The sequence below is a fragment of the Anas acuta genome, chromosome 2, assembly GCF_963932015.1.
Source record: "Anas acuta chromosome 2, bAnaAcu1.1, whole genome shotgun sequence".
In the NCBI taxonomy this organism is placed as follows: Eukaryota; Metazoa; Chordata; class Aves; order Anseriformes; family Anatidae; genus Anas; species Anas acuta.
Genome location: NC_088980.1, coordinates 145078723 through 145092936, shown reverse-complemented (window position 1 = coordinate 145092936; position 14214 = coordinate 145078723). Strand labels below are relative to the sequence as shown.

Below are 14214 nucleotides of genomic sequence, written 5' to 3'. Positions count from 1 at the left end.
CTGATCCTAAAACGGAGCCCAGGGGAACCCCCACTAGCAATGGGACACGAGCCTGATGTAACCCCATTTACTATTAACCTTCAAACCAAACGTATCAGTCACTTGTTCACGTATTGCATTATGGTTTTATCTAGCTGTATGCTGGACATTTTGTCCAGAAGGATACTGTGAGACAGTATCAAAAGCTTTGAAATTCAGGTGATTTAATTGGTTTCATTTTTAAAAAAATACACTGAAAGCCTTCTGACAATGTTAGACATTGCCATGTAAGCATGGTCAGAAGCAAATGTCCACAATATTATTCCAAAGTAACATGTTGCCTGTATTTTAAGTAACACACATCCCTAAAACTAAAATACAAGCATTTCATGAAAACATAGCTGGTGAAAACAGAAAATTTCTGAGCAATCCAAAAATTCCAATGCTCATGTAAATTCAAAATTATTTTCAAAGTTTTTAGAAAAAGTTATTTTTCTCATATTCATGGCTTTATGAGCCCCTTAAAACTGTGAATATACTGGGACAGACTAAATCCCAGTACCCCATTTTCAACAATGGCACGACTGAAATCTAAGGAAGCACAAAGATGTAAGTCATACTTCTCCCTTACAGTCTACTAGCATCCCATGACATTCAGATCAGGGATTTCTTACCCCAGATTTCTTTCTCCATGGTTAGTAACACCAACTATTTCCCCTCCATTAATTTGTCAAGACATCCCTAGAATCTTACACACTTGCCTTCCACAAAATTCTCATTACTCATTACTACCTGTTGTGTGAAGAACCACTATCCTGCCTCCTACCAGTTTCCCTTGATGGCCTTTAACTTTTGTAAAATATAAGAAACCACCTCCTTTCATTCAAAACTTGTGACTATTCACACAAATTCTTCTCGTTATGAATAAAACGTGCAAAATGGAGACATTAAGGCATGGTATTTGCATGCTTTCTTGACCTGCTTGTAACTTGGTATATGTGGTAAAATTTGATGGCAACTAAACAGTCATATGGATTAAAGAAGTTATTTTTTCAGCTGCACATTTGTTGTCTTATATAAGCTTTACAGTTCATTTGAACAAAACCAAATTTTTCAGTGAGTGGGTAATCTGACTTATCTCTTATAGATTCCTTGGTTCTAACAAAAGACACCATTTCTTTCCACTTCTCTTTACAAAGCCTCCTTTAATTCCAAGTTCTTCTACATTTGCTTTTTTCTGTTTCTATTGGAAAGTGACTACAAAGGTTTCTCTGTGTAATTGTCTTTACAGGCTTGGTATAATTATTATTCGTAAGTTTAAGCCCTAAAGGCTCATTTTTGTACACAGAGATATACTCTGAGGGCTTATTTTTGACTAAACAGAGTATCTCCATATAATAACAAGTAAATACATTTTTGAAACCTTATTCCTATTCAAATCAAGCCTTGAGTTCAAGGTTCACATTCTATGCTAACCTCTTTCTAGGGTCAAAAAAGTTCAGAGAAAACCAGCAAACAATGCTGAAAAGCAAAGCCTTCCCAAGATCCTCACCAGACTGGCAAGTCTCCCGCAGCAACTAAATGTACCTTGAAAAACAGAAACAAATCTTCTTAAAGACATCTGAGGCAAAATGACCTACAGGCTGCCATGCAAATTGAATGATGAGTTACTGCTGCTAGGAGAGTAATTTCAGAGGAATTAAAGAGTACCTATCTTAGGGAGGATCTTTCTCATTTTCAAATATCTTAATATTTAGATATTGAACTCATTAATGATTCAATAAGAAAGGGATATGCTAAGGCAGTTTATTTTGATCTGCATCAAATCAGTTAAATTATTTAATTAACAGACAGTGTGCATGGGGGCAAAGTGTAAGAAGGAATAGGAGACATGAGGAACAATTATCACTACAAACAAAATCATTCCAGGCAAGTGAGCTATACATTGTGTTACTGCACTGTGTAATACAGTTTTGAACACACTGTGTTTGTATATCTTTGAGAATAACATCTGAACAATGATTTAGTGTATTAAAATATTTAAAATAGATTTTGCTTAAGTTGAGAACTGTTGCAGGTTTTTGCAGAATTTCTGAAATGATGGAGCTTTTCTGTTTCAAATAAAGTTAATTTAAAGATAAACTGCAAAGATCCCAAATGCTTGTTTTTAGGATTTTCAAACTATTTAAAAGCATTCTTGTTCTACTCACTGGCACAGAGTTGTCTCTTGGTCCTCTTGATCTGACCATTCTTCCCAGCACTTCTATGCCATCAGAACTAATATTCCCTGCTGCATTAATGGTCTTCTCACCCACTTCCTTGCAGTCAATAACTATTTTGGCCGTAGTCTTGCTGATAACAACATGCAACTAAGTAAAAGAAAAGATGCATTAACATACAGAAAACCACATAGGATATATTAATTTGCTGGGCATTTTTTGAAATCAGTTCCTAATTTCATGCTTGCTATCAAAACTGAGACTGATCCACAGAAAATAATGTTGATGGCCTCTAGAGGTCCCTTCCAACCTGAATTACTCTATGATTCTAGTCTGTTTAATCAATATGGCTTATTTCTCTGCTTATGGAACATCTGCGTAAAAAGTGGCAATTTTCATAATTTACTCAGGGAAAAAATAATTTATTCCTCAAAAAAAGGTCTACATAAGGTTCATATACCACACAGATCTCACAGAACCTTTGATTTGTGTGGTCAGTAATATTTCCTGGGCCTTGTACAATCCTGCTGCGTAGCACTGGATTTCACCTTTATAGCTGCTTGTAAAGCCAAAACTAAGCAGCAAAAGTTATTCTGTAAATTATACATTACCACACAGGAAAACCCTTCACAATGAAGTTTTTACACTGAAAAAATATCAAATCACATCAAATGCAGCATAGAAAAGAAGAGTACAGCAACAAAGATTTCTCTTTCTGCCTTGAAATCGCTCTGTTGTCCATTGTTGATGCAGCAGAGCTGTTCCCAGCAGAAGGGCGTGTATCAACTATCATGATTTTTTTGTTTGTTTGTTTTAAATATTATTTTTATTTTGCCAGGGACAGTCCAGATGAAGAACTTGTAGAAATGCATCATCTGCCCTATATCAGTATCCTGCGCGGAGATCAGAGCCCAAGGTGTGTATGAGAAAGGGCCACAGAGAACTCCCGTAGCTGCTTTGTTCTGGGCTCAGCTGGAGTTTTGAATTTGATCTCTTGTAGCTAGGATCATCATTCAAAATGCAGAAAAATATTTAAAAGGAAAATTTGCTATGGCCTCACATGTTTTCCCAAAGCACAACTTAAAAGAGTCAGTATTAAACTCCTGTTCTGACCTGCCTTCCCTTTCTTGCTCCTTCAACTAAAAAGGAAGTGTAGAGAAGTTAAGCTCTGTGAATACTATCCCTCAATTCACAGTCTCCTTTCTTCTTTATTTCTTTTTTTGTTTGTTTGTTTAGTTTTTAAGGACATAAATATCAGGAATAAAAGTGAACCAAAGCGCCTTCCACAACAAATATGTGCTACAATCTCAGCATTACCTCATCTGCTTTTGGAAAGAATGTTAAAGGATCTCTTACAGCCAAGATAAGTTCAACATGTCATACTCCTGTCATACTCCCTTAAAATATGTTTAAAAATAACAACTCTGAAGGATAACTTCTTTGCAGGAGTTTTTCTATGCATTTTAGGTAACATTTCCAATGCAAACTTAAAAAGGAAAAGCCAATTTCATTCTAAATTACTTTTCAAGGCAGTATTTTTAATCAACTCTAAAATAGAGGCATAAAGCATGAGAAAATTGGTCACATCAGCTTCATCATGAAAACAAGTATTAGTTTAACGTTAATTCAATATTGCAGAGAGACTTAAGTTTAGTAGATGATTCTGAACATACAAAATATATTTCTTTTTGCAGTGTATGATCATATGAAAGAAGAATTCAAAACACAAAAAGCTCTCATTTAGACTGCTTTTTTTTTTCCTATTACCATTACTAACCTTATGAAAACTCCCATAAAATATCTTCCTTATTTCAGGACCTTCAAAAGTCACAGTTTGAAAGTCTCCTTTGTAGTCATAGTTAAAGAAAGTCAGTGTTTTACCACCATCTGTGAGAAAATAAAAATAAGGGCTCTGCGTTAGAGGAAGAAAAGGCCTGATAAATTATTTGAAAAGGTCAAATTTATATTTAACAAAGAAAACCAGAGTTGTCAGTTGTCTTTTCTAAGACAAGATATCAAAAAATAAAACATATGTTGTAGAACTGTTTAAGAAAAGGAATTCCATTTTGCTTAACATTTTGAAATATGATTATCTTATGAATGAATAAGAAAATAAAAATTTTGTGTGGAAAAATAATCATGTTAATAACAATGGGTTATGTTTTGGTTGAATTCACTATTTTAATTCAAATTTAGAGATAAACATAACCCAAAATGTCTTAATAGCACTTTAATAATTCAAACTCAAATGCCCCTAGCTTAAGAGAAAGGCCAGAAGTACAACTTTGTGGGCCAAGGACATTTACCTAAATTGTCATGTGTGCTAAGTGACTGCAAAAATATTTAATTATCTAGATAAATCTAGGAGTTGGATTGTTTGCTGAATATAAGCGTGTAACTATAAGCTGTTAGACTTGACAATTGATTGGTTCACAATTAATCAAATGTTAGTAAAACATGTTCTTAAGTGATATAGTGATTCAAAAGTAACGAGTTGTCAAAATGCTCTTTCCTGGTTTGACAGGAAGGATAGGTCAATATTTGGGAGTCCACCTCATATGTCTACCTGATCCTACGCTCCCACTAGCTCTCTGTAGGATTTGCACAAGAAACTGAGGCACAGATCCTCAACCTAGATAAATGCCTAATTCTCACCTATGTCAATATGACATAACCAAAAAATTCTAGGAAAGATGGAAGGATCAGTACTAATAAATCGTGCTTTAAAGAAAAATTAGCAGCTATAAAGCACAGCTATCACAGTACTTGCATCTTTTCAAAAGTTAATATCGAATCATTCTAAATTATAAATTATATATAGCTGTTTATAGCCATGCAATTCCAATCAAGAAGAAATGAAGAGTCATCAGGAGTTCATTTCTCTAGCTCTAAACCTATTATCTACCAGATTATATCGCCTGTACATACACCCTGCCATCAGTACCACTGTTATATATCAAGACAGATTCTGTTAGAACCAGATTTGGAGCAGTGGAAACTTTAAAGCAAATGAGTAGGAATCAGATCTCATTTACATCAATTTTCATCAGGTGCAACTCTATGGTTTTCAGTATCATTACTTACAATTTACAGCAGTGTACTCAAAATTTGACTTCAACTCCAAATTAAGCTCAGTTACATTCAACACAAAAAACATCCACCATGACCATGACCTTCAAAATTCAGGTAGTTGTTCTAACAGCAGATTAAAACATTGGCAGTAATAATTCTAGACACAGAATGAACCATTCATATAGTTAAAGAAAAAAAATCACAGATAAGATGCTGTCTAAAATACATACTGTCTAAAATAACTCCAACCAGTGGTTCATATTGTTCATTTAAAATCTCCCAAAGAGCAAATGGTTCTTGAGGTGTATCAGGAAGTATGCGAAAGAGAAACGTGATGGTGTAATCAGAAGGGAGACCTTCAGGATGCAAATACCTGTAAAAGAAGTAATGTTTTTTAAACTGAAACAAGCATTAAATCTGGTGATTTAACTCATCAGATGTTCATTTAGTGCATTTCGTATCATTCTACATTTGTGTTTGGAAATCAAGAATGAGAAGCAATATGAGTGTTTGCAAAATCTAACCAACTAGATAACTATCAAAAGAATACTCAGGGAAAATGAGGAATTTATCTTTTCTTTATCTTGAAGCTTAAAAAGTTGCCCTGAACTTTTTTTTAGTAAATTTGGAGATCAAATCAGATGTCAGTTTGAAATAAAGTTGAAATTTATTATATTAAAGGCTTTTAAAACATAGTAGCCATGCACAAGACCTTCACCATTTTTGGAATTAACAGACAATGAAAACAGAAGTTGCTTGGAAGATCTGTATCAATAGAAGAGTCCTTTGTCATTAAATAATGGATAGAAATTAGGAACAACAGACAATATTTCAGGATGCTTTATAAATTATAGGGAATGCCGTTTATAAGTTTCAAAACCAAAATATAACACTGTGCAGTCAAAACAGACCAGAAATACCAATATACAACCCAGTCTCCTAGAATTATTGTGGAAGATATAGGAAGTTTATGATATAAAAGAAGCATGTTATTTCATTTCCTGAAGCTTGTTATTTAGTACTTCCAATTTAATTTTACCTTTTATTGTCAAATCCCAAGGTGGGACTATAAAATGTCTGAAATGACTGTCTGTATACTGAAAATGTTCATTAGCCTAATTCCTTAAATCATGGTAAAGGGATTTGAAGGAAGCCTGAAGTTTATATAATACATTTATTTTCCCAAAATATGATCCTTTTCACATAAAGGTCTTCTGGCACTTTTAATATGTAGAGATATGTGTCATTCTGGGAAAAGAGTTAAATGTGATATATGATCAATATATTCCACACAATGGTCTATAGAAGACCAAAGGCAATATTGTACTGTACACTTCCCAGAGAGAAAAGAGAGATGGAATTCAACAGTTGTAAGAAAAAAGCCTTAAAGTATGCCCATTCTAAAAAGAGATAACAAACCAAAATTCAAAAAGCAGGGTGGGGAAAGCACGATGTTTGGGAATACAGAATAGGAGAATTAATGAATTAATAAAGAGCATTAATGGCATTGAGTGCACAGATGAGATGAGAAAAAAGAAGTGGTATTATTCAGACGTACCTGTAGATTGTCAAGAGAAAGGTATTCTGAACCACGAGAGATACTGAATGCCTAATGAAGCAGTAATATTGGGCTGAGGTGGCAGCTAGGTAAGAGTATATAAATGCAGCAGATCCGATCAGGAAGAAGCAGAAAAGGAAAAAGAGGTGAGAAATGCTAATCCCTAGAAATTGCACTCCATCTAGACTCAGAAGGAAACTAAACAGGGAGAATATGACACAGCTCCAAGAAGCATGGCTGCAACTGTGACATAACAGGATAATCATACGCAAAGATGACTTCAAATACAAAATAAAAAAAAAACATTTCCCACTGTTGTTCTTTCTTATTTACCTCAGCTAAGAAATCCTTAATCCTGTTACCACTTCCCATGTTTAATCCAGTAAGGCCACTGCCTCTGTGCCACTGGTGCCACTTAACACAAACTGGGGAGACTGGACAAGGTGGAATCAAACATAACGTGCACACTGCTCAGAGAAGAAATGGAGATTTTCCCATCACTTCCTCTCTGAGGAGCAAATGTACAAGTTCCCTAGGAGGTTTCCTCACTGCCTTCTCCACATCTCTGCCAGTACATAGTCCTTGATACTGAACTACATCCTGGCTCTCAGGAAGGTACTGGGACATGTTCACACACACTCACTTTAGCATTAGGAGTATAACCTTGTTCTGTATTTAAGGATGGATATAGATTGATTCAGTAAGGGACCTAAAGCAGCTTCCTACTCCAACTCAGACTTCAATTCTTTCTCTTTCACTCTCCCTTTCCACTCAGTTTGGGTGAAGGTAAACCTTAATAGACTACCAACAGCTTCCAGGATAATTTCTAGTGATACCCTTCCTAAAAATAGGCCATTCTGCACTCTGAGACCTCAACCCACTTTCCATAAGTTATGTCTTTCTTTTAAGTCTTTCACAAAGCACTACTGATATATGCATGTGTGGAATTGCTAGGTGCCAAACTTGTACATGCCTGAAATTGGCTCATAGAGGAAACTCCAAAGAGCTAGTGAGTTTACCTACTTTTACCCAAAACTGTTATTTTTGAAGAAAACTGGTTGAGGACTTGGGACACCAAATGCTCTTTCTATTTATAAGGTAGATATGAACTATCCTCTCTGCTCTTCTAATGTGAAAATACCAACCCTTAAAATGAATAATTGCCTGCACTGGACAAGCATCTTTGTGTATTTTACAAATATTTACATACAAAGACATACTTGGTAGGTTGGGAGACCAGGGCATCCTTGTGCAGTCTGTAGCATGGGTAAACGTTAAATGTGCCAGGTTCCATTGAAACCCCTTCAACACCTGAAAACTCCTTTTCAACCAAGCCAAACATTTCCATCATTTTAAATCCTGGAAGGCACCAAAACATACATTCTATTAATTTAAATTAAATTAATACCGCATTACAGGAAAGAAAAAAAAGGACAAAGTCAATTGCATCAGTTTCTTATCACCATCTGTGTAACAGCTGTTAACATAAAGGGAATTTTATTGCCTAACACTGAGAAAATAACGTAATAAAAAATCCATAAATCCCGAACAAAAACAAACACAAAAATAGTGTACCTGCAAAATTGTTGCCATCTTTAGTTACCAGTGGACAGGCTGAAAAAAAAAAAAAAGGAGAGACATTTAAGGATATAAGAGATGTTCTATTAGGTCAAAACAATGGTCTACTCAGCTCAATACAATCCCCAACCGTGGCAAAAGGAGATGCTGTTAAGGAAATACATGCAAGTCTGGCCACCTTCCACTCCATTCAGTTTTGCTCCTCAGGATCCACAATGGTGGTATCAAAGTTGTCAAAGGGTATATCTCTGCATGTTCCATATAACATCCCTATCTGTTGTCCATGAATGTTCAATCTTTCTACAAACCTGTCTTCAAAACCTCTTGTGGCAACAAATTCACTGCCCACTGTGTAAAAAAGTATTTCTTATATTAGGTTTTAACCAAATGCCCCCTGTTCTTTATCTGTGCATTTCAACCTAACTTCAGCTCCAGCTCAATTCCTTCAGCTGGAATCCTCTGTACTTTTTTGAACTTCTTCATGAGAGACAGACCAGTGGTGCACACAGTCCTTAAGATGTGTGCACTCATTTAGCTGTAAGTCTGGTTTTTATCCCTCTTCTGGCAGGTAAAAAAGCACGCTAATCTCTTCCAGGAAAGGCGGCTTGGGAAATCAATAAGCCTAGATGCAGGGTGTCAAATACGGCACCCTAGGGCACTTATCTTTGGAGATCACTTTTGGAATACAAGCTTAAAAGACAAATAAATGCTACCATTGAGTATTCACAACATTCAAAGTTATCCCTACCATTGAAAGTAGACTGTGGTCATAAACAAAGAATTGCTGGGATACAAGCAACTGTCTTGTGTTCACCAGCTCTGACAATTCCCAGTCCCATGCACAAGGACTCTGTACAATCACAGGTGATTAACATCAGCTATACACTGCCTACTTCCTGGCTTACACATATTGGGGGCATACAGCTAAAACCATGTGAATTATTGACCTCTAACCATTAGGTGTTTTTCCAGAATGTCTTCCCCTTCCTTTTCATACAAAGTCTGAATCGTGGCATTATCACAGATTTCAGAGTTTGGGCCTGTTCCACTCTTTTCCATAGGCCACAACTCTTCTAGTTACTATGATAGTATAAAAATTAACTTTTGGGTCTCCAGTAATAAATTAACCTTGTGATTGGAATAAATAGGAATGTAGCTAACTCTGCTCCTACAGATGGTTAAAGCACACAAAATACAAATGCAATTAACTTTTTATGACTAAATTCTGAACCATTAACAATGTTTTGAATTTGAAGAAACTTTCTTACAGCCAGTGAATCTATTCTAGATTTATGGCAAACAACCATTAATTATTTTGAAGTCATAACAATTTCATCTTGTTAATCTTCTATGGAAATAGCATTAGAGTTACAATATCTGTATTAAGTTATGCTTAAAAGATCTATTTTCAAGAATACCTCTTAAAAAGGAATAGTTACAAACCCACCCCCCTACACACAGTATTTAGCATTTATTTCAGAAGCAAGTATAAATCAAATGGCTAACTTGCTGATGCAGTTTCACAAACAAAAGTGATCAGCTCATCTTCGATCTTTGTGAAGGCATCAAAGTCATCCACAAAGAAGACATGTCTTCCGCTGGGCTTGCTGCCAATATTAACTAGCTCTGAATAGTCAGCATCGGCTACTCCAATAGCAAAAAAGGTAAAGCCTGTAAAGCAAAAAAGAACACTCTAGTGAGTCATTTGAGGAGTGGAAATAAAATATGAACACAACGGTATTTGCATTGGCTCTTTTCCTGATTAAATACAATGATGGAAATTTTATTATTACCCTATCACACAAGAAAATGCACGCATGCAATCAAAAAGAAAGGTAACGTATTATCTGTGAGGTATTTCTTTTGGCTACTTGTGCTTAATCAGTTAATTAAAATTAATATTCAAGTGTTTTTTTGAACACATATAAGATTACTCAGTTGTTTAAAGTTTCAGCATATGTTTAAGTGCTTTTCTAATTTAATGTTGTGCTGTATTACAAGTAAAAATCTCCATGCATTGAGTATATCATAAATACAAAGCACAGACATTAATTTCCTGTAGGTTTTTCACAAATTCTGTTCTGTGCCATATATTAATCAGAATATTGAAGCTACTGCTGTCTCATGAGTGAACACTGAAGTGCGTTCTCATTTCATCAACAATTTAACTGCACTGGTCAAATCTGTTCTATGTATTCAACATGAACGTATTTTCAAATTTGAGCCTGACTTAAAAGACTTAAATGAATGAAATGAAAGGAAATGGGAATCATATCCTGTATGTTTGATGATCAGCAAACTAACCAAAAGTTTTTCTACATTTTCCTTCCCATAAAACATAAAGAAAAACCCTGTCTGCCTCAGCCTGAATATTGTTAATGGACATGTATGGCCCAGACCCAAATTTACTAGAGTCAAAGAGTATTTTCTTTAAGTTCAAATGAGGCCCAGGGACCTTTATTACCTTCTGCAGAGCTTTAAGCATAACAAAACTTTGATTTAATATATTATAACAACAACTTCATGTCTCATCCGACATCAGCATCTCTTCATGCTAGTCTCTATCACAGACACAAGTCAGTACCTGCTCCAACCTAGCTGCAGCCTGAGCAGGCAACATGCACAAAAGGAAATGGGAGGCAGAAAGTTATTTGTCTAGGGTAACTAGGATGACATGTCCCAGTCAGCAACTGAATCCCCATGATACGCCTTTTCCTCTCAAGGTCATTCCAAGTCTAACAGATACTAAGGCAACCGCAAAACTTACCTGACAGTTAAACATGTTTTCATGTTTATTTGTTTAGGGACAGATTCCAGTTTAATGACAAATGGCAGAGGTTGTTTTCTTGATTGCTGTTTAAAACAAGTTTTCCATGCTCTACTATTTTGCAACATGTTATTTGCAAAGGCACTGAACTCAACATCTAACAATGATACAAGCAGGCAATGAAGCTCAACGACTACATTGGATTTCAGTAATCAGTAATATGCCCTGATACCTTCATAGCTGCCCACATCTAAAGGCAACTTAAAAAGCACAAATCTTATTTCTTCTTAGATCTCCTCCAAAAAGAATGATTGTGGCTTTTTTTTTTTTTTCCCTGTCCTTAAGTTTCATTCTGTGTGGTGCACTGTGTCCTTAGGGTTTTGATACAAACCTTAGTATCAGTCATTTCTACTTAACCAACTTTACATAACCAATAAAATTCATATAAAAAAACAAATCCTACAGGCAATTATTGTAAGATGAGATCAGATTAGAACCAGCAAAAGAACATGCAGAAGAACTTCAAAGGACCTTTTGTATAGAAAACAAAACAGTTCAATTTGCTGGAACCATAAGACTACATTTCATAGACAACAGCACAGTTTCTTAGGATCATGCCCTCTAAATACTTCATTATGGGAACAATTCCATTAACTGCTGTATGATTTTAGAACTGCTTCCAAAATGAGAAACAGTAATATTAATCACAAAAATATATCCAGAATCTAACCATATCCTTATGATATTCTGAGAATCTCAACATTTGCTGTTTTATTTAAACTTGGAAATTATTTGGGAGCAAAAATTAGCCTTTTATTTTGTCTAAACATACGTAGTTATGTGTAATGGGAAAAAAATGAAAATGAGAATAGTTCTTAAATCTACACATTTTACCATCTAGCTGCATTTCTCTGGAGACTTTGTTCACGTCGTCCTGTGATCGCCCATCAGTAATGACAACCAAAACCTTTGGAATGCCCCTTCTCATGCCTGCCTCTCCAGTGAACAAGATTTCTCTCGCATGTTTAATGGCTTTGCCTGAAAAAGAAAAAAATGACGATGTACTTTCACTGTGACATCTATTCGATTTCTGTTGGCTTTTCATACAATGTCAGATATCAATTAAAGGAGAAATCCCCACATACTCTGTCTCAAAAATGTCTACCCAGAAGTATGATTTAAGACCTGAATAATTATCATGGGACTGAAGAAAGCTGAGGACCTAGCTATAAATGGTTTTCATGAGGAGCTGTTGTGTCCTCAGCAATCTATAAGTTAGTGCATTCAGTGGGTGTTAGAGATTCAGAAGCTTAATTTTGACCTTAACCTTTGAAAATATAATGGCTTCAGCCATCAGTTTCTTTAATCCAGAAGATGAAGTTCAAGAACATGACATGGTTGGAAAAGGGTACTCTGCAGGTTAGAGACAACAAAATAGTCTCTTTCTACATTGTAGGGCACGTCCAGGTAGCAACTGAAAGTGCCATGGTAGCATTTTCTTGAGAAAATCAAAAACATGTCATTTTGATCCTACTGAGATTTGATGCAATGCAACAGCTGCTAGAAATTTCTGTGCAGCCTCAGAATAATAAAACATATGGTTTCCAACTCAGACTTTAACTCTTTCAGTTCTCATCTTTAATTTCCTCACATCAGAGTGCTATCCTAAGGGATTAATTAAAATGTAACAACCTTCAGTTAACAGACCTCTTCACCCAGCCCAGTCTTAAACATACCACTGAGGTTTAACTGTCCTGGCATTTAACCAACAGACCCTCCACTCTGTCCACTATTTTCCTACATGCTCTGCAAGGTCCCTCCCATCTTCTCCCTCCTCTCACTTTTGCTCTTGCCAAGTTGATTTCAGATTACTCCCCATTTCAGCTTCCACAATCCCCAAAGTCACTCACTTCTGCCTAACTCGCTCTCCCGTCCTCCCTCCCTCATTCTTGAACTCACTGTTGGTCAGAGGGGCGAGTGCCCAGCAGTAGGTGGGGAGGGATGTAAACCACAAATTCCAAAGACTTTCTAATGCCAAAGCACCACTTTTCATCTCCAGGCTGGAGATACAACATTCTCACCGTTTTTGCACTGATATCTTAAACTACTTCACAAATGGAATCAAAATGCTGTACAGAGAGCAGCAGGAAGAAAATCTGCATCATAACCATGACCTTTCTCACCTGTTTTTGTATTTCCTCCTTTGTAGGCTATTTTCTGAATCGCCTCAAGAAGAGTCTCTTTCGTTTTGTATGCATTCAATTTAAATTCTGTCCTGGGATCATCACTGAATTGAATTATTGCCACCTGTGCATACAGAAGATGTGTTCATTATTAGAGCACCAGCCAGTGCATCAGCAAAAAGTAAGCGATCAGAGCGTTTAAAACAAGGATTTATCTCATAACTTTGCTTTATCCTTAAATTGAAGGCAGAACTTTTTTCTTTTTAAAAAGCTTTCACTAAATAAAATTTAGTTTTACTCTCTGCAGCTTTGGCAGTCACCTGATACTTTCTGGTTTCATTTTGCAGCAAGCAGGATGAGAAAAGTAATACCCACTTTGGCAAAAATACTCCCAATCCAGCCCAAAAGCAAAATCCTAGTTACAGTACACGTGTACAGTTACTCACACACACAACTGCAGGGACTTTATTCAGTCTCCATGAACGAATAACAACTTACAGTTAGGGAGCAACACTGAAGCAAGTAATAGAAATATGCAAGAACATATTCTGAAATACTGCCTCTCCCAAACACGGTGCTATTTGAGTCCAGACAGTGCACTTCAATATTCTATACTGAATCTCTACAATGCACAAAATGTATTAAACTTCGCAGTCTGTAAGTGGTGTTCACAAGTTGAAAGGAGATACTCACATGCTTAAACTAAACATGCATGATGTACATAAGCTTCTGAAGCACTGTGAGTGATAAATGAACTAAATTAACCTTTCGTTTTTGTTATCAATGCCATTTTTAGCTTATTTAGGCATAAACATGACCAATTCAGAGGTGACTAAAGTGATACTTAGTCTTCATGCT

General features: G+C 35.9%; 1 protein-coding gene across 7 annotated transcripts in view; it reads right to left on the bottom strand.

Annotated features, from left to right (window-relative positions):
• Positions 1-14214, bottom strand: part of COL14A1 (collagen type XIV alpha 1 chain) — a 124216-nt gene that overhangs the window by 35352 nt on the left and 74650 nt on the right. For all 7 annotated transcript variants that reach the window (XR_011093177.1, XM_068672571.1, XM_068672569.1 and 4 more), the window contains exons 27-34: positions 13357-13480; positions 12068-12211; positions 9913-10077; positions 8404-8442; positions 8049-8187; positions 5501-5643; positions 3976-4085; positions 2190-2348 (exon numbers count right to left, since the gene is read on the bottom strand). Coding sequence is in view for 6 of the 7 variants with exons in the window: in XM_068672571.1 (XP_068528672.1) it covers positions 2190-2348; positions 3976-4085; positions 5501-5643; positions 8049-8187; positions 8404-8442; positions 9913-10077; positions 12068-12211; positions 13357-13480 (1023 nt within the window). In the remaining variant the exon portion in view is untranslated. The remainder of the gene's footprint in view (positions 1-2189; positions 2349-3975; positions 4086-5500; positions 5644-8048; positions 8188-8403; positions 8443-9912; positions 10078-12067; positions 12212-13356; positions 13481-14214) is intronic.